This window comes from Salvelinus fontinalis, chromosome 3, assembly GCF_029448725.1.
Source record: "Salvelinus fontinalis isolate EN_2023a chromosome 3, ASM2944872v1, whole genome shotgun sequence".
Classification (NCBI taxonomy): Eukaryota; Metazoa; Chordata; class Actinopteri; order Salmoniformes; family Salmonidae; genus Salvelinus; species Salvelinus fontinalis.
In genome coordinates, this window is record NC_074667.1 from 2,631,724 (window position 1) to 2,655,426 (window position 23,703).

Below are 23,703 nucleotides of genomic sequence, written 5' to 3' on the forward strand. Positions count from 1 at the left end.
GGTTGGTGTAGCCACTTCCTTTAATCCTACTGGCTAATTGCTTGGCTAAGACAGTTCGTTATCGACCAGAACGGTGGAAGGAAGATGGAGAAGAGAGGGAAGAGAGGAAGAGTTTTTAAAGGAGTAGCGGTTGAGGCCTGTCTGTTTGAAGAAGGTCTTCGAAAGGAACAGATTCCGATTTTTGGAACTTGAGACGAGGGAGATTTGGTTGAAAGATCTTCAATCGTGCTAAGTTGACCCTGAGGTGAATTGAAAATGTTATCAAATTCATCTTCTGGCCTTTGAAGGGATGTTAAAATCTAGACTTACATATTCACTATCATCAAAATAGAAATCTAACCAATGAAAATGATATGGCATCATAGCATCTATAGGCCTACTCCTGTCTAACCTCAACAATATGTTGATTGGAGCATGATCCAAACTAGTCGCTCCAGAAATTAATTGATTCGCTAATTCTTTCCGTTCCTTTTTTCTTATTTATTGAAAAGACAGAGAGAGGATGACAGAGATATGGAGGGTAGAGAGAGAATAAGACCCAAGGCAGTAGTCTTGATTCAAACCTATGCCGACACATCTCCATATGTATGCAGGAGGCTGTGGTCTAAACTGCTAGACCATTCAGGCCACTTGTTCCTTCTAATCCTCTAACACTATGGATAAAACACAGATGCACATTGCCCAGCCTACAGTACTGTATCCCTGTACACCTGGTAGATTAACAATAGCCTCAAATAACCCTGAAGTAGGCCAACCATCCAACCCAACCATCCAACACGTGTTATCCTACACACGCACACACACCAAATCCATTTCACTGGGACTGGCGCGAAGAGACAGAGATCTTAAATCAGTTGGCATGCTGTTCAAATCCGTCGTTGCGGAATCCCATAGGATCACAGCAGAGCAGCAACGGTGTTGGTGATTGGATGTTGAGCACTCCTACACAAGGTCTATGGCAACGTCCCAAACGACAGCCTATTCCCTTCACAGTGCACTACTTCTCACCAGAGCTATATGGCCCTGGTCAAAAGTAGTGCACTATGTAGGCAATAGGGCATTATTTTGGACGCGGCCTATGTCTTTAACTTTTCAACTGTCTTTTATTGTGGAAGAGAAAAAAATGATGATGAGATCCGGAAGCCCATAAGGCTCTAGTCAAAAGAAGTGCACTACAAATAGAATAGGGTTCCATTTGGGACACATCCTGTGTCTTCTAGTGTCAAAGAAAGAAAGAAACGGAAATACATCCCGAAAGCACTGCTGCTTAAAATGTGACATACATCACCGGGATAAAAATAGACACTGAACTTCAGCCCCATGCACCATATGGCTGCGTTGCAAAGCATTCTGGGCAATTGACTTGACGCGTGGGGGAACTAGAACGTTGTAGAAGAGAGATGGTGTTAAAACAAGGACAAGGGAAAAGTGATAGAATAGCACGTACAGTGCAGTATCTCTCTCATGCACAGGTCGACAAAACGGAGGGTTAACGGAATTGTGTCATGACAAAAGTCATCGTACCCTACCCGTGTACACTCATCACCTGACATTTAGTATGGTTTGAGGACATTGAGGACAACAATGACAAAACAAAAACATCATTAGGGTCTGTACAGAAGTTTTCAGTTTTGGATTAAAATGACGCTTAACCTTGTTATTTCACGCTCTCCGGAGCCAGGCTCATGCATGTGCACCGTGCACGGACGCTCTTGTGTGCATCCTGGTTGTGCACGTGGAGGGTTAGGGGCCTCCTCTCAACACATGCTCAGCAGACGCTGACGCGTGGTGACACATCGCGTGTCGTGAGTGTAGCTACCTTGCTGAGTAATGTGACATTTAAGGTCTCCTGCTTTCGCTCGCTGTGGTGCATCGCACACACACAATCTGTGCTGAGCAAAACAAGATGCGTGTGTGTGCCAAACCGCATTTTGCCTACAGCATGAAACCTCTACTTCTGAACACATATCCTCTACTATTTCTCATAGTAATGCTTTCCTGCAGTTGTATGTTACATTTGTAGTGCTGAATGATTAACCAAAATGTTGGTTATCGTTTGTTTTTTAAACAACTAATTGACCTATGTCCATTCAATTATTTGATTTTTTAAAACTCAATACGCACATTGCGCTGCAGTTTCTCTAGAGATAAATCAGATCATGCCCGAACTGTGCAATGTAATAGGGAGTTGTAGTTTCCAACATGGCCAATGTTCCACATAGTTTAGCGCAGAAAACGTGATAATTAGCTACAATGACCATAATCCATTGCGAGGCTCTTTTCCGGGCTGTTTTTCTTTTACGCCTGCTACGTAAGAGACAGAAGAATGCGCGAGCAAGAGGGGTGTGACGCTCGTCGAAATGAATGGACCAAGGCGCAGCGTGCGTAGAGTTCCACATATTTTAATAAATCGAAACTCACCAAACAAGCACAAACTAAACGCGATGTTCTGGGCTGCTCACAGGCAGATACAAAAAAACAAGATCCCACAAACTAAAGGTGGGAAAAGGCTGCCTAAGTATGATCCCCAATCAGAGACAACGATAGACAGCTGCCTCTGATTGGGAACCATATCCCGGCCACTAAAGAAATAGAAAAACTAGAATGCCCACCCTAATCACACCCTGACCTAACCTAATAGAGAAATAAAAAGGCTCTCTAAGGTCAGGGCGTGACAAGGGGATATATAGAGAGCAGTTGCTTCGTAAGGTATTGGTATTTAACAGCCATAAACGTATGCCTTATTTACTTTGACAGCATAGGCATCAGCTCTATAGAGATGATGACTTGGAATTAAATAATAAAGTCATCAAATAAAACTAATGTAATATACACAACTGAAATATTGATTAAAGTAAAGTAATGTGATGAAGGTTAATAGGTGATAAGCAGTAATGGACAGTCACTACCATCATGGGACTTTTATTTATTGTTTTATTGTGTGTTACAGCATTTAACCCACATAATGCATAGTGCATTTAATGTTTAAAAAAATTACCGAAACCGATTCAAAAAGCACTAATTACTCGTCACTTTCCTATCCTATCCTATCCTATACTACAATCGTGGCCAAAAGTTTTGCGAATGACACAAATATAAATTTTCACAAAGTCTGCTGCCTCAGTTTGTATGATGGCAATTTGCATATACTCCAGAATTTTATGAAGAGTGATCAGATGAATTGCAAAGTTCCACTTTGCCATGCAAATTAACTGAATCCCCCAAAAACATTTCCACTGCATTTCAGCCCTGCCACAAAAGGACCAGCTGACATCATGTCAGTGATTCTTTCGTTAACACAGGTGTGAGTGTTGACGAGGACAAGGCTGGAGATCACTCTGTCATGCTGATTGAGTTCGAATAACAGACTGGAAGCTTCAAAAGGAGGGTGGTGCTTGGAATCATTGTTCTTCCTCGGTCAACCATGGTTACCTGCAAGGAAACACGTGCCGTCATCACTGATTTGCACAAAAAGGGCTTCACAGGCAAGGATATTGCTGCCAGTAAGATTGCACCAAAATCAACCATTTATCAGATCATCAAGATCATCAAGGAGAGCGGTTCAATTGTTGTGAAGAAGGCTTCAGGGCGCCCAAGAAAGTCCAGCAAGCGCCAGGACCGTCTCCTAAAGTTGATTCAGCTGCGGGATCGGGGCACCACCAGTACAAAGCTAGCTCAGGAATGGCAGCAGGCAGGAGTGAGTGCATCTGCACGCACAGTGAGGCGAAGACTTTTGGAGGATGGCCTGGTGTCAAGAAGGGCAGCAAAGAAGCCACTTCTCTCCAGGAATAACATCAGGGACAGACTGATATTCTGCAAAAGGTAAAGGGATTGGACTGCTGATTGGACCCTTTCCGATTGTTTGGGGCATCCGGAAAAAAGCTTGTCCGGAGAAGACAAGGTGAGCGCGACCATCAGTCCTGTGTCATGCCAACAGTAAAGCATCCTGAGACCATTCATGTGTGGAGTTGCTTCTCAGCCAAGAGAGTGGGCTCACTCACAATTTTGCCTAAGAACACAGCCATGAATAAAGAATGGTACCAACACATCCTCTGAGAGCAACTTCGCCCAACCATCCAGGAACAGTTTGGTGATGGATAATGCCCTTTCCAGCATGATGGAGCACCTTGCCATTAGGCAAAGTGATAACTAAGTTGCTCAGGGAACAAAACATCAATTTGTTGGGTCCATGGCCAGGGAACTCCCCAGACCTTAATCCCATTGAGAACCTGTCGTCAATCCTCAAGAGGCGGGTGGACAGACAAAAACCCACATATTCTGACAAACTCCAAGCATTGATTATGCAAGAATGGACTGCCATCAGTCAGGATGTGGCCCAGAAGTTAATTGGCAGCATGCCAGGGCGGATTGCAGAGGTCTTGAAAAAGAAGGGTCAACACTGCAAATATTGACTCTTTGCATCAACTTCATGTAATTGTCAATAAAAGCCTTTGACACTTATGAAATGCTTGTAATTATACTTCAGTATTCCATAGTAACGGACAAAAAATATCTAAAGACACTGAAGCAGCAAACTTTGAAAATGTATATTTGTGTCATTCTCAAAACTTTTGGCCACGACTGTATACTATTCTGTACTATCCTATTCTATCCTATACTATCCTATACATTGGTAATGTATTTATTACATTTGCTGTATCTTAAGAGGACCATTCTTTAAAATGTTCAATGTAATAGGCTGCCTACTATGATCTTATGGAAGCATATCGTTGTCAAAGTCAACTTTAAAATACTAACTGGATAATGTTACACGATGACATGGCGTCCTACCCTGGTTGTTCTGAACAGAATGAGACGATGTTTGTTTATTGTGAAGATCATTTGCTGCAGCACACACACCTGAATGCACTCTCGATTCCTTTCTACGCGTACCAAAATTACAATCTGTTTCTCTGAATTGCCTTGTGAAAGCCCAACACTGTAAGATCATATTTTAGAACTTAGCTAGTCATGTCGGGAAGTGAACAAGCTTTCAAATCATACCCACCTGACCCGGATAGCGATTTATAATGGGCAGTTTTTGGATTGCGTAAACAATCAAAGTAATTGTGTGATGGCGGGGATGCAGGGTTGTGTTCCAAACGAAACAACTACAAGTGTGCTCGCTCTAGTTCCTCAACGGCGCAGCTACACAGCAGCCACTTGGAGACATCAGTTGGTCCTCTCACTCAAACCCTTGTCATTTTTTTCTCTTATGTTGCACCTACCCCACATTTTTCAGGAATACTGTTATCATGTTACTGAATGTATCCAGAGTATTTTCAGATTTCCTTATCAACAAATGCGGTGAAAAGTACAGTAAATATAAAATGCACATAAAATCAACAGTGTAATGTTTGGATTCAGTCTTGTGTCAGGTGAACTGTTGTGTGCTCACCTTTGGTCTAATCACTTTCACTTTATCTTCAAACTGTTCCCTTTCAATTGCTACAATGGTTATGCATGTGCGTTTCATATTTCTTCTGCAAGAAACATTTCAATTTAGCACTATCCATATAGGCCAATTCCCAGTGTAAAAGTGAACAGATTATAATAGGTAATAATATAAACAAGTATTTGATGTTATTTGATACCTGTCTGCTTGATTCAACACCAACAATCTTTGAACGCGAGATGACATGTGGCCCCTCCCCTCCAATCCCCTCCAGCCAATGACAAGTCAAAGCGGGCTTCCGACCTGACATATCACATCCACCCGAGCGAATGACATATGAGTGAATTCACACTAAGTGACAACTAATCTCCCGTGGGCAGACTCTGTGTGTAGACCGATCTGCCGAGACTGAATGGGATGGATGATCTAACGAGCAGCGTGGTTTTTGGCTTTTCGTCACTGGTTATTTGGACGTTTCAGGATTGGGTGAAGGCAGTGCTTAAACTGCTTTGACTTGAGTTACAGTAAGAGCACGGCTAGGTGTGAGAGACAGTAAAGTAGCATCCCTTTCACAAGGGGGCTTTGGCTGAGAGTTTCCTTTTGCGAGGGTGGAGACAAACATTTTAACAGGTACGAACACAGAAGTTAATCACGCAGCTGACCAAATTACGCGAGTGTTTACTTCTGGGTTAACAGAGATTAAGGGACAACTGACCTGAGTGCTATACAGGGGGGGGGGGGTGTGTGTGTGTGTGTGTGTGTGTGTGTGTGTGTGTGTGTGTGTGTGTGTGTGTGTGTGTGTGTGTGTGTGTGTGTGTGTGTGTGTGTGTGTGTGTGTGTGTGTGTGTGTGTGTGCGCGCGCGCGTGCGTGCGTGCGTGCGTGTGTGTGTGATTGCGTGCCGTTTGGAGGAGTTTTCTCAGTTGAAAGTGTCAGTTAGACACTAGGATGGCGTGCCAAGCTGGACACACGCCTGGGGAGACAATGAGAAAGACTAAAAATAACTTTAAAGAACCCTCTTCGGGTCATTTGTTTGGGAAGGTATATTGTTGGGAAATGTAACCACTCTCCAATATACAGATAGAGCTATGGATGTTCAAATTGATATACAGCGAGTGATACCATTAAGGCCATCATGAACCTACAGATGTGGGAGCTTCAATTGACCAGTATTGTCACAGCAAAATAATCCTGCAGCAAGAGGATTTGAACGTTTAGACCATAATGTTGCATGATCGGTGGTTAGGCTATAAGCTGGCCAAAAGTAGGCTACATGACAAGTGCAATACTTAATATAACTGTGTGTTAGTGCAGGTTGTCAGTGAATTTATGTAACTCACAAAGCTAATCTGCATTACCTACGGTGGCATGGAAAATCCTCAGCAACAAAAGAGTGATCAAATTAAGAGCCTACATCTGTATCACTTTAAATGCCCATCATCTTAACCGAAACTGAAATAAGCTAACCTAAGATAGGACTCATCACTATCACTAGGGGAAACACTATCGACGCCACAGAGTGAAAGGTATGTGCTGATGTGACACAGCATCTTCTACTGAAATCTCTGGCCTCACCTCATGTATCTAACTCAGGGACGCTCATTGTACTGCACTGAGCCACAGCATTACGCCTACCTTACCTACTCAAGAGGAATGTGTGACTGTGTAAAAATGTAAAAAGACATAGGTTTCTTTAAGCTCCTCTGACCTCTCTGGAGAAACAGTTAAAGGAATTGGATGTTCCTAGCAGTCAGGAAGACTGCTGAACATCCCCCCCCAATCTCCCATCTCATTCACTTTCAGATGAATCTTTAAAGGTGTGTGGAGTGACTTCCACTGTAGGACAACATCCGTGGTTCTATAATTCAATGGTGAGCTGCTAAGAGAGAGAAGGAGAAAGAAGGAGAGAGAGAGATTTTTATATATATATAAATATAAAAGCAAAGAAAGAGGTGGTGACCCCAGTGACAGTTTCGGGGAGACTTGCTAAGCTAATTGCGGAGATAGATTGGTCTTATTCCCACGAGGAACGATCTCCTCCTCATGCAATAACTATATGGCGTCTGCAATCTGCACACTAAAGTACACACACACACCATCTGTAGCTGTTGTTGTTACGTTATTATTAAAACCCCAACCCCCCCCCCCCCCCCCTCAAGCATCACAATACTCAGCAGTTGATTTCTCAAAGGAAATCTCTCTCGGTATGGACGGGTCATCACCAATATGAATATGATTAGCAAACCTGGGTTCAAATAGAATTGAAACTGCAACCGGCCACCCCACCCATCTGGCAGGCTATAGCAACTCAAGGCAGGCTAGAGGAAAAACTTAAAGTACTTGAAGGCTTTGGAATAGTAGTTGAACCCAGATCTGATGTTTATCACGATGTAAAAGCTGACAGTTGTAAGTCATAAGATTTTTTCATTTTATTTCATCAACTGTATATTAAGTTAGACAAGGCTTCATCTCTTCTAGTGAGCCTACGGGGCAAAGTGCTAGGAGTCCTCATCCCGCGCGCGCACGCACGCACACACTCATGCACGCACGCACACACACACACGCACACACACAAACACACAGGTAAACAAACACACGCACGCAGGAAAACACACATACCTACCTACTTAGCTATCACCCACCTCTACAGACATCTGGGGCATCATACTACAATTAATCAGTTGGTCCTTCTAGCTTCCTAAGGGTATCACACACACACACACACACACACACACACACACACACACACACACACACACACACACACACACACACACACACACACACACACACACACACACGCAGGAAAACACACATACCTACCTACTTAGCTATCACCCACCTATACAGACATCTGGGGCATCATACTACAATTAATCAGTTGGTCCTTCTAGCTTCCTAAGGGTATCACACACACACACACACAGGTAAACAAACACACGCACGCAGGAAAACACACATACCTACCTACTTAGCTATCACCCACCTATACAGACATCTGGGGCATCATACTACAATGAATCAGTTGGTCCTTCTAGCTTCCTAAGGGTATCACACACACACACAGGTAAACAAACACACGCACGCACGCAGGAAAGCACACATACCTACCTACTTAGCTATCACCCACCTATACAGACATCTGGGGCATCATACTACAATTAATCAGTTGGTCCTTCTCGCTTCCTAAGGGTATCACACACACACACACACACACACACACACACACACACACACACACACACACACACACACACACACACACACACACACACACACACACACACACACACACACACACACACACACACACACACACTGTTCAGAGGGAACCCTGATTAAGTCAGGGCCAAAACAGATAGTGTGTGCTGAAGACTGAATGCCTCTGGGAAGGCAGGAAACCCCTGGAGAGAGCAGTGCAGTCGCAGCCTCATACACGGGCTGGGGTCCCATCTACAGCAGCAGTCTGTGTGTGTTCTCCTTTTATCGTGGCATACTGTATCCTACGGGCACGCAGTTGTCGAGAACGTTACCGGTTAAGTCTAGACGTTGTGGATAACACATGTGGAATTGTCTACAGTATCCTACTGAAGGACAGGAGAACTTAAGGAACACAAGGATTTGTGATGAAAAAAGAAGCCGTTTTCAATCATTTCATGTTTAAAATATGTTTAGAATCGACGGATGAGTTGAAAAAGCAAGTGCTAATGAAAACAGTGATCTTCGATGACGGGAACAAGGTCTAGTTCTAAGAACATCCTTTGTGTTGTTTTATGACAAACTGTACAAGTCTGATGTTCAATAGTCTCACAGCAGGAAATCAAAGGCCATGAAAGCGTCTTATAAACCCACCCACCCTTTGGGTCGCTCTCTCTTTGTCTGTCACCTATTCTTCAATCGCATAGCCCTATCAGCAATCTCACACTCCTCTTCTCTTCCCTTTTCTGGCCAGATGCAGAGTGAAAATAGCCCACATAGCAGAGGAGGCTGGTGGGAGGCGCAATAGGAGGACGGGCTCATTGTAAAGGCTGGAATGGAATGTATGAAACGGTATCAAACATATGGAAACCACTCCGTTCCATTCATTCCATTCCAGCCATTACAATGAACCCATCCTCCTATAACTCCCCCCCACAAGCCTCCTCTGCTGCATGACCCTATGCCCTACAAGTGCATAGGGCTAATTACCTGTCCTACAAACCACAGAGCACCAAATCCATCTCCTTAAAACCTAACAGAGAGCACACATCTACCTACACTACCAGAAGAAGAGTGAGAACACCCATCTACCTTCACTACCAGCAGAATAGTGAGAACACCCATCTACCTACACTACCAGAAGAGTGAGAACACCCATCTACCTACACTACCAGAAGAAGAGTGAGAACACCCATCTACCTTCACTACCAGCAGAAGAGTGAGAACACCCTTCTAAACCAACACTACCAGCAGAATAGTGAGAACACCCATCTACCTACACTACCAGAAGAGTGAGAACACCCATCTACCTACACTACCAGAAGAGTGAGAACACCCATCTACCTACACTACCAGAAGAGTGAGAACACCCATCTACCTACACTACCAGAAGAGTGAGAACACCCATCTACCTACACTACCAGAAGAGTGAGAACACCCATCTACCTACACTACCAGAAGAAGAGTGAGAACACCCATCTACCTACACTACCAGAAGAAGAGTGAGAACACCCATCTACCTTCACTACCAGCAGAAGAGTGAGAACACCCTTCTACCTACACTACCAGCAGAATAGTGAGAACACCCTTCTACCTACACTACCAGCAGAATAGTGAGAACACCCATCTACCTACACTACCAGAAGAGTGAGAACACCCATCTACCTACACTACCAGAAGAGTGAGAACACCCATCTACCTACACTACCAGAAGAGTGAGAACACCCATCTACCTACACTACCAGAAGAGTGAGAACACCCATCTACCTACACTACCAGAAGAGTGAGAACACCCATCTACCTACACTACCAGAAGAGTGAGAACACCCATCTACCTACACTACCAGAAGAGTGAGAACACCCATCTACCTACACTACCAGAAGAGTGAGAACACCCATCTACCTACACTACCAGAAGAAGAGTGAGAACACCCATCTACCTACACTACCAGAAGAAGAGTGAGAACACCCATCTACCTACACTACCAGAAGAAGAGTGAGAACACCCATCTACCTACACTACCAGAAGAAGAGTGAGAACACCCATCTACCTTCACTACCAGCAGAAGAGTGAGAACACCCTTCTACCTACACTACCAGCAGAAGAGTGAGAACACCCATCTACCTACACTACCAGAAGAGTGAGAACACCCATCTACCTACACTACCAGAAGAGTGAGAACACCCATCTACCTACACTACCAGAAGAGTGAGAACACCCATCTACCTACACTACCAGAAGAGTGAGAACACCCATCTACCTACACTACCAGAAGAGTGAGAACACCCTTCTACCTACACTACCAGAAGAGTGAGAACACCCTTCTACCTACACTACCAGAAGAGTGAGAACACCCATCTACCTACATTACCAGCAGAATAGTGAGAACACCCATCTACCTTCACTACCAGCAGAAGAGTGAGAACACCCATCTACCTACACTACCAGAAGAGTGAGAACACCCATCTACCTACACTACCCGAAGAAGAGTGAGAACACCCATCTACCTACACTACCAGAAGAGTGAGAACACCCATCTACCTACACTACCAGAAGAAGAGTGAGAACACCCATCTACCTACACTACCAGAAGAAGAGTGAGAACACCCATCTACCTACACTACCAGAAGAAGAGTGAGAACACCCATCTACCTTCACTACCAGCAGAAGAGTGAGAACACCCTTCTACCTACACTACCAGCAGAATAGTGAGAACACCCATCTACCTACACTACCAGAATAGTGAGAACACCCATCTACCTACACTACCAGAAGAGTGAGAACACCCATCTACCTACACTACCAGAAGAGTGAGAACACCCATCTACCTACACTACCAGAAGAGTGAGAACACCCATCTACCTACACTACCAGAAGAGTGAGAACACCCATCTACCTACACTACCAGAAGAGTGAGAACACCCATCTACCTACACTACCAGAAGAGTGAGAACACCCATCTACCTACACTACCAGAAGAGTGAGAACACCCATCTACCTACACTACCAGAAGAAGAGTGAGAACACCCATCTACCTACACTACCAGAAGAAGAGTGAGAACACCCATCTACCTTCACTACCAGCAGAAGAGTGAGAACACCCTTCTACCTACACTACCAGCAGAATAGTGAGAACACCCATCTACCTTCACTACCAGCAGAAGAGTGAGAACACCCTTCTACCTACACTACCAGCAGAATAGTGAGAACACCCATCTACCTACACTACCAGAAGAGTGAGAACACCCATCTACCTACACTACCAGAAGAGTGAGAACACCCATCTACCTACACTACCAGAAGAGTGAGAACACCCATCTACCTACACTACCAGAAGAGTGAGAACACCCATCTACCTACACTACCAGAAGAGTGAGAACACCCATCTACCTACACTACCAGAAGAGTGAGAACACCCATCTACCTACACTACCAGAAGAGTGAGAACACCCTTCTACCTACACTACCAGAAGAGTGAGAACACCCTTCTACCTTCACTACCAGCAGAAGAGTGAGAACACCCATCTACCTACACTACCAGAAGAGTGAGAACACCCATCTACCTACACTACCAGCAGAATAGTGAGAACACCCATCTACCTACACTACCAGAAGAGTGAGAACACCCTTCTACCTTCACTACCAGCAGAAAGGTGAGAACACCCATCTACCTACACTACCAGAAGAGTGAGAACACCCTTCTACTTACACTACCAGAAGAAGAGTGAGAACACCCATCTAACTACACTACCAGAAGAAGAGTGAGAACACCCATCTACCTACACTACCAGAAGAGTGAGAACACCCATCTACCTACACTACCAGAAGAGTGAGAACACCCATCTACCTACACTACCAGAAGAAGAGTGAGAACACCCATCTACCTACACTACCAGAAGAAGAGTGAGAACACCCATCTACCTACACTACCAGAAGAGTGAGAACATCCATCTACCTACACTACCAGAAGAATGAGAACACCCATCTACCTACACTACCAGAAGAGTGAGAACACCCATCTACCTACACTACCAGAAGCCTCTGAAGCCATACCTGTGGCTTGTTCCCTCTCTTATTTTCTGGCATATTCTATACCTTTATCTAGTCTCATCCATACATTCTCTCCTTTCCTCCCCTCCCCTCCTTTCCTCTCCTTTCTCCTTTCCTCATCTTTCCTCTCCTCTCTCCTTTCTCCTCTTTCCTTTCCCATCCCCTCCTTTCCTCTCCCCTCCTCTGCTCTTTTCTCCCTCTTCTCCTTTCCTCTCTCCTTTCCCTCCTCTCCTCTCCTCTCCTCTCCCCTCCTCTGCTCTTTTCTCCCTCCTCTCCTCTCCTATCCTCTCCTCTCCCCTCCTCTGCTCTTTTCTCCCCTCCTCTCCTCTCTCATTTCCCCTCTCCTCCTTTCCCCTCCCCTCCTTTCCTCTCCCCCGCTCTTTTCTCCCCTCTGCTCCTCTCTCCTTTTGCTCCTCATCTTTCCTCTCCTCTCTCCTTTCCCCTCCCTTCCTTTCCTCTCCGCTCCTCTCTCCTTTCCCCTCCCCTCCCCGCCTTTCTCCTCCTATCCCCTCTCCTTTCCTCTCCTCCCTCCCTCCCTCTCCCCTCCTCTCTCCTATCTTCTCCCCTCCTCTGCTCTCTTCTCCCCATTCCCCAAAACAAGCATCAGAAATCAACTCACCCAGCGGGGTCCCTGCAATTAAAATCATCGAAGGTGTGCGTAATGACGGGTGTGATGGGTTATGGGTAATTTCATGTCTTTCTGGCAGCGTGTGTGTGTTTGTTTGTGTTTGTGTGTGTAATGTGTGTGTTCTTGTGTGTGTGTTAGTGAAATGAGGGGTTCCGTCTGAAGTGGAGGAGCAGCAGGACGTTGGTGGAAGGAACAGAACAATCAGAGAAGCCTTCTGCAGGTACTTCAGAAGAGCTCACGCCGAGCGTCATCAAAGCCTGCACTGTACTGTACACATGTCCATCTCCACTGCTGGGGCAGCAGGGGTACCGGTACTGCACTGTACACATGTCTGTCTCTACTGCTGGGGCAGCAGGGGTACTGGTACTGCACTGTACTGTACACATGTCTGTCTCTACTGCTGGGGCAGCAGGGGTACTGGTACTGCACTGTACTGTACACATGTCCGTCTCTACTGCTGGGGCAGCAGGGGTACTGGTACTGCACTGTACTGTACACATGTCTGTCTCCACTGCTGGGGCAGCAGGGGTACTGGTACTGCACTGTACACATGTCTGTCTCTACTGCTGGGGCAGCAGGGGTACCGGTACTGCACTGTACTGTACACATGTCTGTCTCTACTGCTGGGGCAGCAGGGGTACTGGTACTGCACTGTACTGTACACATGTCTGTCTCTACTGCTGGGGCAGCAGGGGTACCGGTACTGCACTGTACTGTACACATGTCTGTCTCTACTGCTGGGGCAGCAGGGGTACTGGTACTGCACTGTACTGTACACATGTCTGTCTCTACTGCTGGGGCAGCAGGGGTACCGGTACTGCACTGTACTGTACACATGTCTGTCTCTACTGCTGGGGCAGCAGGGGTACTGGTACTGCACTGTACTGTACACATGTCTGTCTCTACTGCTGGGGCAGCAGGGGTACCGGTACTCAGACATAGACACGCATACAGGGTGCTCTCTCTCACACAGACAAAAACACACACAGACAGACAAAAACACACACAGACAGATGACAAAATACGCACTCACAGACACACAAATTTGCCCACTCTAAATGTACACTAACACACCCACAGACACACGCAATAATAAACACAATCATACACCCCCCTCCTGAAAAGCACTTTCTCAAAAGGTCAAATCAACACATGACTCACTCTTAACACGAACACACATTACATCTATCTTTACCAGGAACACAAAAAGTGGTGAAAGAAGGTACACTTTTAAGAGAGGTTATTAGTCCAAACTGTGTGTGTGTGTGTGTGTGTGTGTGTGTGTGTGTGTGTGTGTGTGTGTGCGTACATATTTAAAGGAGAGGTTATCATTTAGTCCAACCTCTACCTTTACACCACGCGTCACTGGAGTCACCCCAGAGTCCTGGCCTCTTAAACGCTCGCTTTCATTTTAACAAGGAGAAGGAGAGGTGAACTATAATAGGCAGGGAAAGGAGAATAACTTGACCTCCGACCCCTATCTCCCTTTTATAGACCACAAGGGTGACCTTGAGGGAGAAGGATGAGATGGGAGATGGATTGTGGCCATTTTGCTTAATTAGCACACCAGAGAGTGGGGGAAAGGAGGGGGAATGTGGTGGGTAAGGTAAACGGTGAAGGGTGTGTGTGTGGGGGGGGATATGACAGTGTGTGTGTGTGTCATCATTATCTCAAGGTAAGAAAACAAAACTCAAATGCAATCCTTCAGTGAAACCCGCTCCATCCACTCTTCTCCCAAGCTTCAGTTCCACCCTTCATTACAACAGAGTTGAATGTCAGATTTCCACCATCCATATGGGGCTATAAATAGACACTGGGCTAGATGATGCAGGATAGGCCGGTTTGGAAGATGATGGTGATGATGTGGTTCATATGGGGAAGGATGTGGGATTTTGAAGATGAAAAACATATAAAAGACCTGCTTCAAATTCACTCAGAAAAAGCCTAAGATTTTAATCACTTTATTAACTCTGTGGGGGAATGTGCTTCTAAACCTGTCAAGTACACTGCTAAGAATAATGGTGCTTAGCAGTTAGAGTTGAAGTCGGAAGTTAACATACACTTTAGCCAAATACATTTAAACTACATTTTTCACAATTCCTGACATTTAATCCTGGTACAAATTCCCTATCTGAGGTCAATTAGGATCACCACTTTATTTCAAGAATGTGAAATGTCCAGAATAATAGTTGAGAATTACTTATTTCAGCTTTTATTTCTTTCATCACATTCCCAGTGGGTCAGAGGTTTACAGACACTCAATTAGTATTTCGTAGCATTGCCTTTAAATTGTTTTTCTTGGGTCAAACGTTTCAAGTAGCCTTCCACAAGCTTCCCACAATAAGTTGGGTGAATTTTGGCCCATTCCTCCTGACAGAGCTGGTGTAACTGAGTCAGGTTTGTAGGCTTCCATGCTCGCACAAGCTTTTCAGTTCTGCCCACAAATGTTCTTATTGATTGAGGTCAGGGCTTTGTGATGGCCACTCCAATATCTTGACTTTGTTGTCTTAAGCCATTTTTCCACAACTTTGGAAGTATGCTTGGGGTCATTGTACATTTGGAAGACTCATTTGCGAACAAGCTTTAACATCCTGACTGATGTTTTGAGATGTTGCTTCAATATATCCACATACTTTTCCTCCCTCCTAATGCCATCTATTTTGTGAAGTGCACCAGTCCCTCCTGCAGCAAGCACCCCACAACATGATGCTGCCACTCCCGTTCTTCACGGTTGGGATGGTGTTCTTCAGCTTGCATGCCTCCCCCTTTTAACTCCAAACATAACAATGGTCATTATGGCCAAACAGTTCTGTTTTTGTTTCATCAGACCAGAGGACATTTATCCAAAAAATACAATCTTTGTCCCCATGTGCAGTTGCAAACCGTAGTCTGGCTTTTTTATGGCGGTTTTGGAGCAGTGGCTTCTTCCTTGCTGAGTGGCCTTTCAGGTTATGTCGATATAGGACTCGTTTTACTGTGGATATAGATACTTTTGTACCCGTTTCCTCCAGCATCTTCACAAGGTCCTTTGCTGTTGTTCTGGGATTGATTTGCACTTTTTGCACCAAAGTACGTTCATCTCTAGGAGACAGAACGCGTCTCCTTCCTGAGCGGTATGATGTCTGTGTGGTCCCATAGTGTTTATACTTACGTACTATTGTTTGTACAGATGAACGTGGTACCTTCGGGCGTTTGTAAATTGCTCCCAAGGATGAACCAGACTTGTGGAGGTCTACAATTGTTTTTCTGAGATCTTGGCTGATTTCTTTTGATTTTCCTATGATGTCAAGCAAAGAGGCACTGAGTTGAAAGGTAGGCCTTGAAATACATCCACAGGTACACCTCCAATTGACTCAAATGATGTCAATTAGCCTATCAGAATCTTCTAAAGCCATGCCATCATTTTTTGAATTTTCCAAGCTGTTTAAAGGCACAGTCAATTTAGCGTATGTAAACATCTGGTTGAAAAACAAGTTTTAATGACTCCGACCTAAGTGTATGTAAACTTCCGACTTCAACTGTATATATACAGAACAAGTCAAAAGTTTGGACACACCTACTCATTCAAAGGTTTTTCTACATTGTAGAATAATAGTGAAGACATACACAACTATGAAATAACACATATGGAATCATGTTGTAACCAAAAAAGAGTTAAACTACATTTTAGATTCTTCAACGTAGCCACCTTTTGCCTTGATGACAGCTTTGCACACTCTTGGCATTCTCAACCAGCTTCATGGGGAATGCTTTTCAACAGTCTTAAAGGAGTTCCCACATATGCTGAGCACTTGTTGGCTGCTTTTCCTTCACTCTGCGGTCGAACTCATCCCAAACCATCTCAATTGGGTTGAGGATGGGTGATTGTGCAGGCCAGGTCATCTGATGCAGCACTCAATCACTCTCCTTCTTGTTCAAATAGCCCTTACACAGCCTGGAGGTGTGTTTTGGGTCATTGTCCTGTTGAAAAACAAATGATAGTCCCACTAAGCGTAAGCCAGATGGGATGGCATATCGCTGCAGAATGCTGTGGTAGCCAAGCTGGTTAAGTGTGCCATGAATTCTAAATAAATCACAGACAGTGTCACCAGCAAAGCACCCCCACACCCACACCTCCTCCTCCATGCTTCACGGTGGGAACCACACATGCGGACATCATCCGTTCACCTTCTCTGCATCTCACAAAGACACGGCGGTTTGAACCAAAAATCTCAAATTTGGACTCATCAGACCAAAGGACAGATTTCCACCGGTCTAATGTCCATTCTTCATGTTCCTTGGCCCAAGTAAGTCTCTTATTATTATTGGTGTTATTCTTTGCAGCAATTCGACCATGAAGGCCTGATTCACACAGTCATCTCTGGACAGTTGATGTTGAGATGTGTCTGTTACTTGAACTCTGTGACTCCGTGAAGCATTTATTTGGACTGCAATTTCGGAGGTGCAGTTAACTTTAATGAACTTATTCTCTGCAGCAGAGGTAACTCTGGGTCTTCCTTTCCTGTGCCGGTCCTCTTGAGAGCCAGTTTCATCATAGCGCTTGATGGTTTTTGCGACTGTACTTGAAGAAACTTTCAAAGTTCTTCAAATTTTCTGGATTGACTGACCTTCATGTCTTAAAGTAATGATGGACTGTCGTTTCTCTTTGCTTATTTGAGCTGTTCTTGCCATAATGTGTACCCCTACCTTGTCACAACACAACTGATTGGCTCAAACACATTAAGAAGGAAAGAAAATCTAAATACATTCAAGGTAACAACCTCATGAAGCTGGTTGAGAGAATGTCAAGAGTGTGCAAAGCTGTCATCAAGGCAAAGGGTGGCTACTTTGAAGAGTATCAAATATAAAATATAAAATAAAGAAAAATCCTTGAATGAGTAGGTGTGTCCAAACTTTTGACTGGTACTATATATATATACAGTTGTATCTATTTGAGGGATTTAATCCTTTGTGGTTCTATACAGCACCATTTTATCTAGCAGTGTGTAACATGTAACTCAAGCATTCTTACACACCATTCACCCATCGACAGTGCCGGCTTGAACAGTCAAGCCCAAGTCTCTCGTTGATGATCAGATAAGAGGTCGCCATGGAAACTGGGGACTTTCACTTGTCAGAAAAGCTACAGGGTCCCAGAATGTGACCGAGAATAAGTGTGAAAAGTGCTGAAACACCCAGAAAGAACACTACCGTGTGTGTGTGTGAGTGATGTACTGTAGGCTCACGGGAGCCTATCTGACCCGACAGTCTGTTTTACCCCAGATTGGGAAGACAAGGAGAGATGGGAATAACGGAGGGAGGGAGGGAGAATACGGGGTGCTCTCTTTCTTCCTTCTTTCTCTCTTACCTGGAGCGGGGGCAAGAGAGGAAGGGATATGAGATGTTTCATTTCTTTCTTTCATTTTGTTACCTGGTTCGGTGCAGTTTTTCTTTTCCCCATCCTCTTCCATGCTGCTATTACTGTCCAATGTGTCCACCTCCTGCAGTAGCTTCCTGCCTCCCCATCGCTCATCATCATACGTGGTGGGGCTGGATGTGTCAAAACCTACGAGACACAGGTAGAGGAGGCTTGAAAAGAGGTAACCAGGGCATGTTCATTAGGGCTCATTGATCAAAATTCTTTGCAAAACAAAATGAAAATGATCATTTGTTTTTGGACCAGTTCAGTAATACCTTCCGGTTTCTCTGTTTTATTCTGTTTAGTCCCTACTTAACACGACCATGATCTACTTTGAAATCCACAAAAAGTCTGAGGAGGATTATTTTGTTAGTGTTGAAGTTATATTCATCAAGTTATTATGCACTGAGAAATGAAACGAAGGGAAAGAACTGGGGGCAGAATACATTGTATTGAATCACACAAAATGCCACTTGAATCATGAGTGCACTCTGAATAAAGAACACATCTAGAGGCAAAAACAGGGTACAGGATTCATGTTCTTCTTTGGACAACCCTAAACCCACTCTAACCTTTTCAGCTGGCTGACAACGCAAAAGAGAAATGCTTTGAATCAAAATCAGAAACAGAGGTATTGAAATGTCCTATAGTCAGACCTAGAGGTATGGCAGAACTTTCCACCTGGCATCATCACCTTTGATTCTGTACTCACAAGGCAGGCAGCGGGCACAAGGCATTGCGTGCCAACATTCAATGTGTATTTACCTCCTCTCACAGACACACACACACAGGCCATCCATACACACACATACTTACACGCACACACACAGAAATAACAAGCATATCGCACCGGTGATTAATGTGTCAATGCCTGCAAGGCGTTGAGTGCTTCTCCACTAAGCTCAGAGAACATAACACACACGCACGCACGCACTTCATGAAGTGGATCATAAATAATCAACATAATTAATATATATATATTTGGCACGTCGTTTAATAGTTTCGCAGACAGGCACACAATGGGAAGTGGAGAAATGCATTAGCTGGAGTGTCATTGTTGGTTTGAACACACACACACACACACACACACACACACACACACACACACACACACACACACACACAGTATTGTGTATCCCTGTTGCATTGCGTCGTTCCGTTACCAGGATGTGCACACTGACATAACAGTGATGCACAAATCATGAGTATGAAATATGAATATTCATATACAAGCACCAAGCCTCCTGTCCCTGTTCTGTAATGAAGACTCAATGGGATATAAGTGACAGCTCACGAAAAGTAAACGTCGACCTCGAATAGCAAGCTGTGTGTTTTAAAGTTAAAGTGCTTTGTATAGAGTAGTAGAGGAAGAGAGTAGGAGTGGACAGCTTTTGTCTCTCTCTGTAACCTGGAGAAGTGTTTTTAGTATACCCCTGGGTACTCTGCCCTGATTTCAGCTTAGCTGCAGTATAAAACACCTGAGCTTTACAGCGGTTGTACAGGCAATGCTTCTCTGACACACCTACTCATTCAAGGGATTTTCTTTATTTGTACTATTTTCTCCATTGTAGAATAATAGTGAAGACATCACAACTATGAAATAACACATATGGAATCATGTAGTAACCAAAAAAGTGTTCAACTATATTTTAGATTCTTCAAAGTAGCCACCTTTTGCCTTGATGACAGCTTTGCACACTCTTGGCATTCTCTCAACCAGCTTCATGAGGAATGCTTTTCCAACAGTCTTGAAAGAGTTCCCACATATGCTGAGCACTTGTTGGCTGCTTTTCCTTCACTCTGCGGTCCAACTCATCCCAAACCATCTCAATGGGGTTGAGGTCAGGTGATTGTGGAGACCAGGTCATCTGATGCAATACTACATCACTCTCACTGGTCAAATAGCCCTTACATGTAGGTGTGTTTTGGGTCATTGTCCTGTTGAAAAAGTGGAAACCAGATGGGATGGTGTATCACTGCAGAATGCTGTAGTAGCCATGCTGGTTAAGTGTGTCTTGAATTCTAAATAAATCAAACACACTGTCACCAGCAAAGCACCCCCACACCAACACACCTCCATGCTTCACGGTGGGAACCACACACGCAGAGATCATCATTTCACCTACTCCGCGTCTCACAAACACACCGCGGTTGGAACCAAAAATCTCAAATTTGGACTCATCATACCAAAGGGCAGATTTCCACCGGTCTAATGTCCATTGCTCATGTTTCTTGGCCCAATCAAGTCTCTTCTTATTATTGGTGTCCTTTAGTATTGGTTTCTTTGAAGAAATTCGACCATGAAGGCCTGATTCACGCAGTCTTCTCTGAACAGTTGATGTTGAGATGTGTCTGTTACTTGAACTCTGTGAAGCATTTCTTTGGGCTGCAATTTCTGAGGCTGGTAACTCTAATGAACTTATCCTCTGCAGCAGAGGTAACTCTGGGTCTTTCTTGTGGCGGTCCTCACGAGAGACAGTTTCATCATAGAGCTTGATGGCTTTTAAAACTGCACTTACAGAAACTTTTAAAGTTCCTGAAATTTTCCAGATTGACTGAACTTCATGTCTTAAAGTAATGACGGACTCCTGTTTCTCTTTACTAATTTGAGCTGTTCTTGCCATAATATGGACTTGGTATTTTACCAAATAGGGCTATCTTCTGTATACCACCCCTAAATTGTCAGAACACAACTGATTGGCTCAAATGCATTTAGAAGGAAAGAAATTCCACAAATTAACTTTTAACAAGGCACACCTGTTAATTGAAATGCATTCCATTCCATGCATTCTCATGAATCTGGTTGAGAGAATGCCAAGAGTATGCAAAGCTGTCATCAAGGCAAAGGTGGCTACTTTGAAGAATTCATTTAACACTTTTTTGGTTACTACATGATTCCATATGTCATTTTTAATAGTTATGATGTCTTCACTATTATTCTACAATGTAGAAAATATTTAAAAAATATATAAATAGAATGAATAGGTGTGTCCAAACCTTTGACTGGTACTGTAAATATATATATATATGTTTTAAATGTTTTGTTGTTTCTCTGTAATACTACTAGCCAACTAGTAGCAATTTTATGAAGTTGGCTTTAGCTAGCCCAACTGCATAACTAGCTACCAAGAAGCCATTTCAGCAATCAATGATGTTGGAGTAGCTAGCTGGTCAAACTATCTTAGCTGGCATGCCATGCTGGCAAGGTTGGTAGACTTGAAAAAGACAAGCAATTGCTAAATGTACTGAAAAAGACTCACATTCCTTCCTATCTTTTAGCCAGATTTTAGTTTCTATAAAAAAAGATTTCGTTTCTATAAAAAAAAACAACAGTCAGGAGGATACAGACAGATCAAGAGGTACCCTATGCTTAGATATGCAGAAGAAAATGGAATTAAGTGTAATGATTATGGCTCTAGATCAGGGGTTGGAAACGATTCAGGGAACAGAACCAAAAGCCGAAAAATAAACTAAATGATTTGAGGAACAGAACCGAAAGTAATCTATACTGTTCCGGAACAGAACCGTTATTTTAAAAGCATGGGAACCGATTAATAACGTTCTTTAAATGTTCCGGACATTTTTTTCCAGTCCCACAAAAACAAACAAACAAAGTGCCTACACAAAACCCTCACTCTGTCACTCAGAAACATATTCCAGTGTCTGCCTGCCAGCTGGAAATCTTTTCCAGTGGGTGTGGGTGTGTATGTAGGCTACCTGCCCCTCCCTTCTGAAGCATAGGTTACTGTAGCCTACTGACAACATTACTGTAGCCTACTGACAACATTACATAGGTTACTGTAGCCTACTGACAACGTTACATAGGTTACTGTAGTCTACTGACGACGTTACATAGGTTACTGTAGCCTACTGACAACATTACATAGGTTACTGTAGTCTACTGACAGCGTTACATAGGTTACTGTAGCCTACTGACAACGTTACATAGGTTACTGTAGCCTACTGACAACATTACATAGGTTACTGTAGCCTACTGACAACATTACTGTAGCCTACTGACAACGTTACATAGGCTACTGTAGCCTACTGACAACATTACATAGGTTACTGTAGCCTACTGACAACATTACTGTAGCCTACTGACAACGTTACATAGGTTACTGTAGCCTACTGACAACATTACTGTAGCCCACTGACAACGTTACATAGGTTACTGTAGACTACTGACAATGTTACATAGGTTACTGTAGTCTACTGACAACGTTACATAGGCTACTGTAGCCTACTGACAACATTACATAGGTTACTGTAGCCTACTGACAACATTACATAGGTTACTGTAGTCTACTGACAACATTACATAGGTTACTGTAGCCTACTGACGACGTTACATAGGTTACTGTAGCCTACTGACAACATTACATAGGTTACTGTAGCCTACTGATGACATTACATAGGTTACTGTGGCCTACTGACGACATTACATAGGTTACTGTAAACTACTGACAACATTACATAGGTTACTGTAGCCTACTGACAACATTACTGTATCCTACTGACAACATTATAGGTTACTGTAGCCTACTGACGACGTTACATAGGTTACTGTAGCCTACTGACGACGTTACATAGGTTACTGTAGTCTACTGACAACATTACATAGGTTACTGTAGCCTACTGACAACATTACATAGGTTATTGAAGCCTACTGACAACATTACATAGGTTACTGTAGTCTACTGACAACGTTACATAGGCTATTGTAGCCTACTGACAACATTACATAGGTTAATGTAGCCTACTGACAACATTACATAGGTTACTGAAGCCTACTGACAACATTACATAGGTTACTGAAGCCTACTGACAACATTACATAGGTTACTGTAGCCTACCGACAACATTACATAGGTTACTGTAGCCTACCGACAACATTATATAGGTTACTGTAGTCCACTGACAACATTACATAGGTTACTGTAGTCTACTGACAACATTACTGTAGCCCACTGACAACGTTACATAGGTTACTGTAGTCTACTGACAACATTACATAGGTTACTGTAGCCTACTG

General features: G+C 43.8%; 1 protein-coding gene across 1 annotated transcript in view; it reads right to left on the reverse strand.

Moving 5' to 3' along the window:
• LOC129836101 (sodium/potassium/calcium exchanger 3-like) overlaps positions 1-23,703 on the reverse strand; it is a 66,524-nt gene that overhangs the window by 40,529 nt on the left and 2,292 nt on the right. Inside the window, exon 2 of the mRNA XM_055901901.1 lies at positions 18,681-18,815. Within this exon, the coding sequence (XP_055757876.1) occupies positions 18,681-18,815 (135 nt within the window). The remainder of the gene's footprint in view (positions 1-18,680; positions 18,816-23,703) is intronic.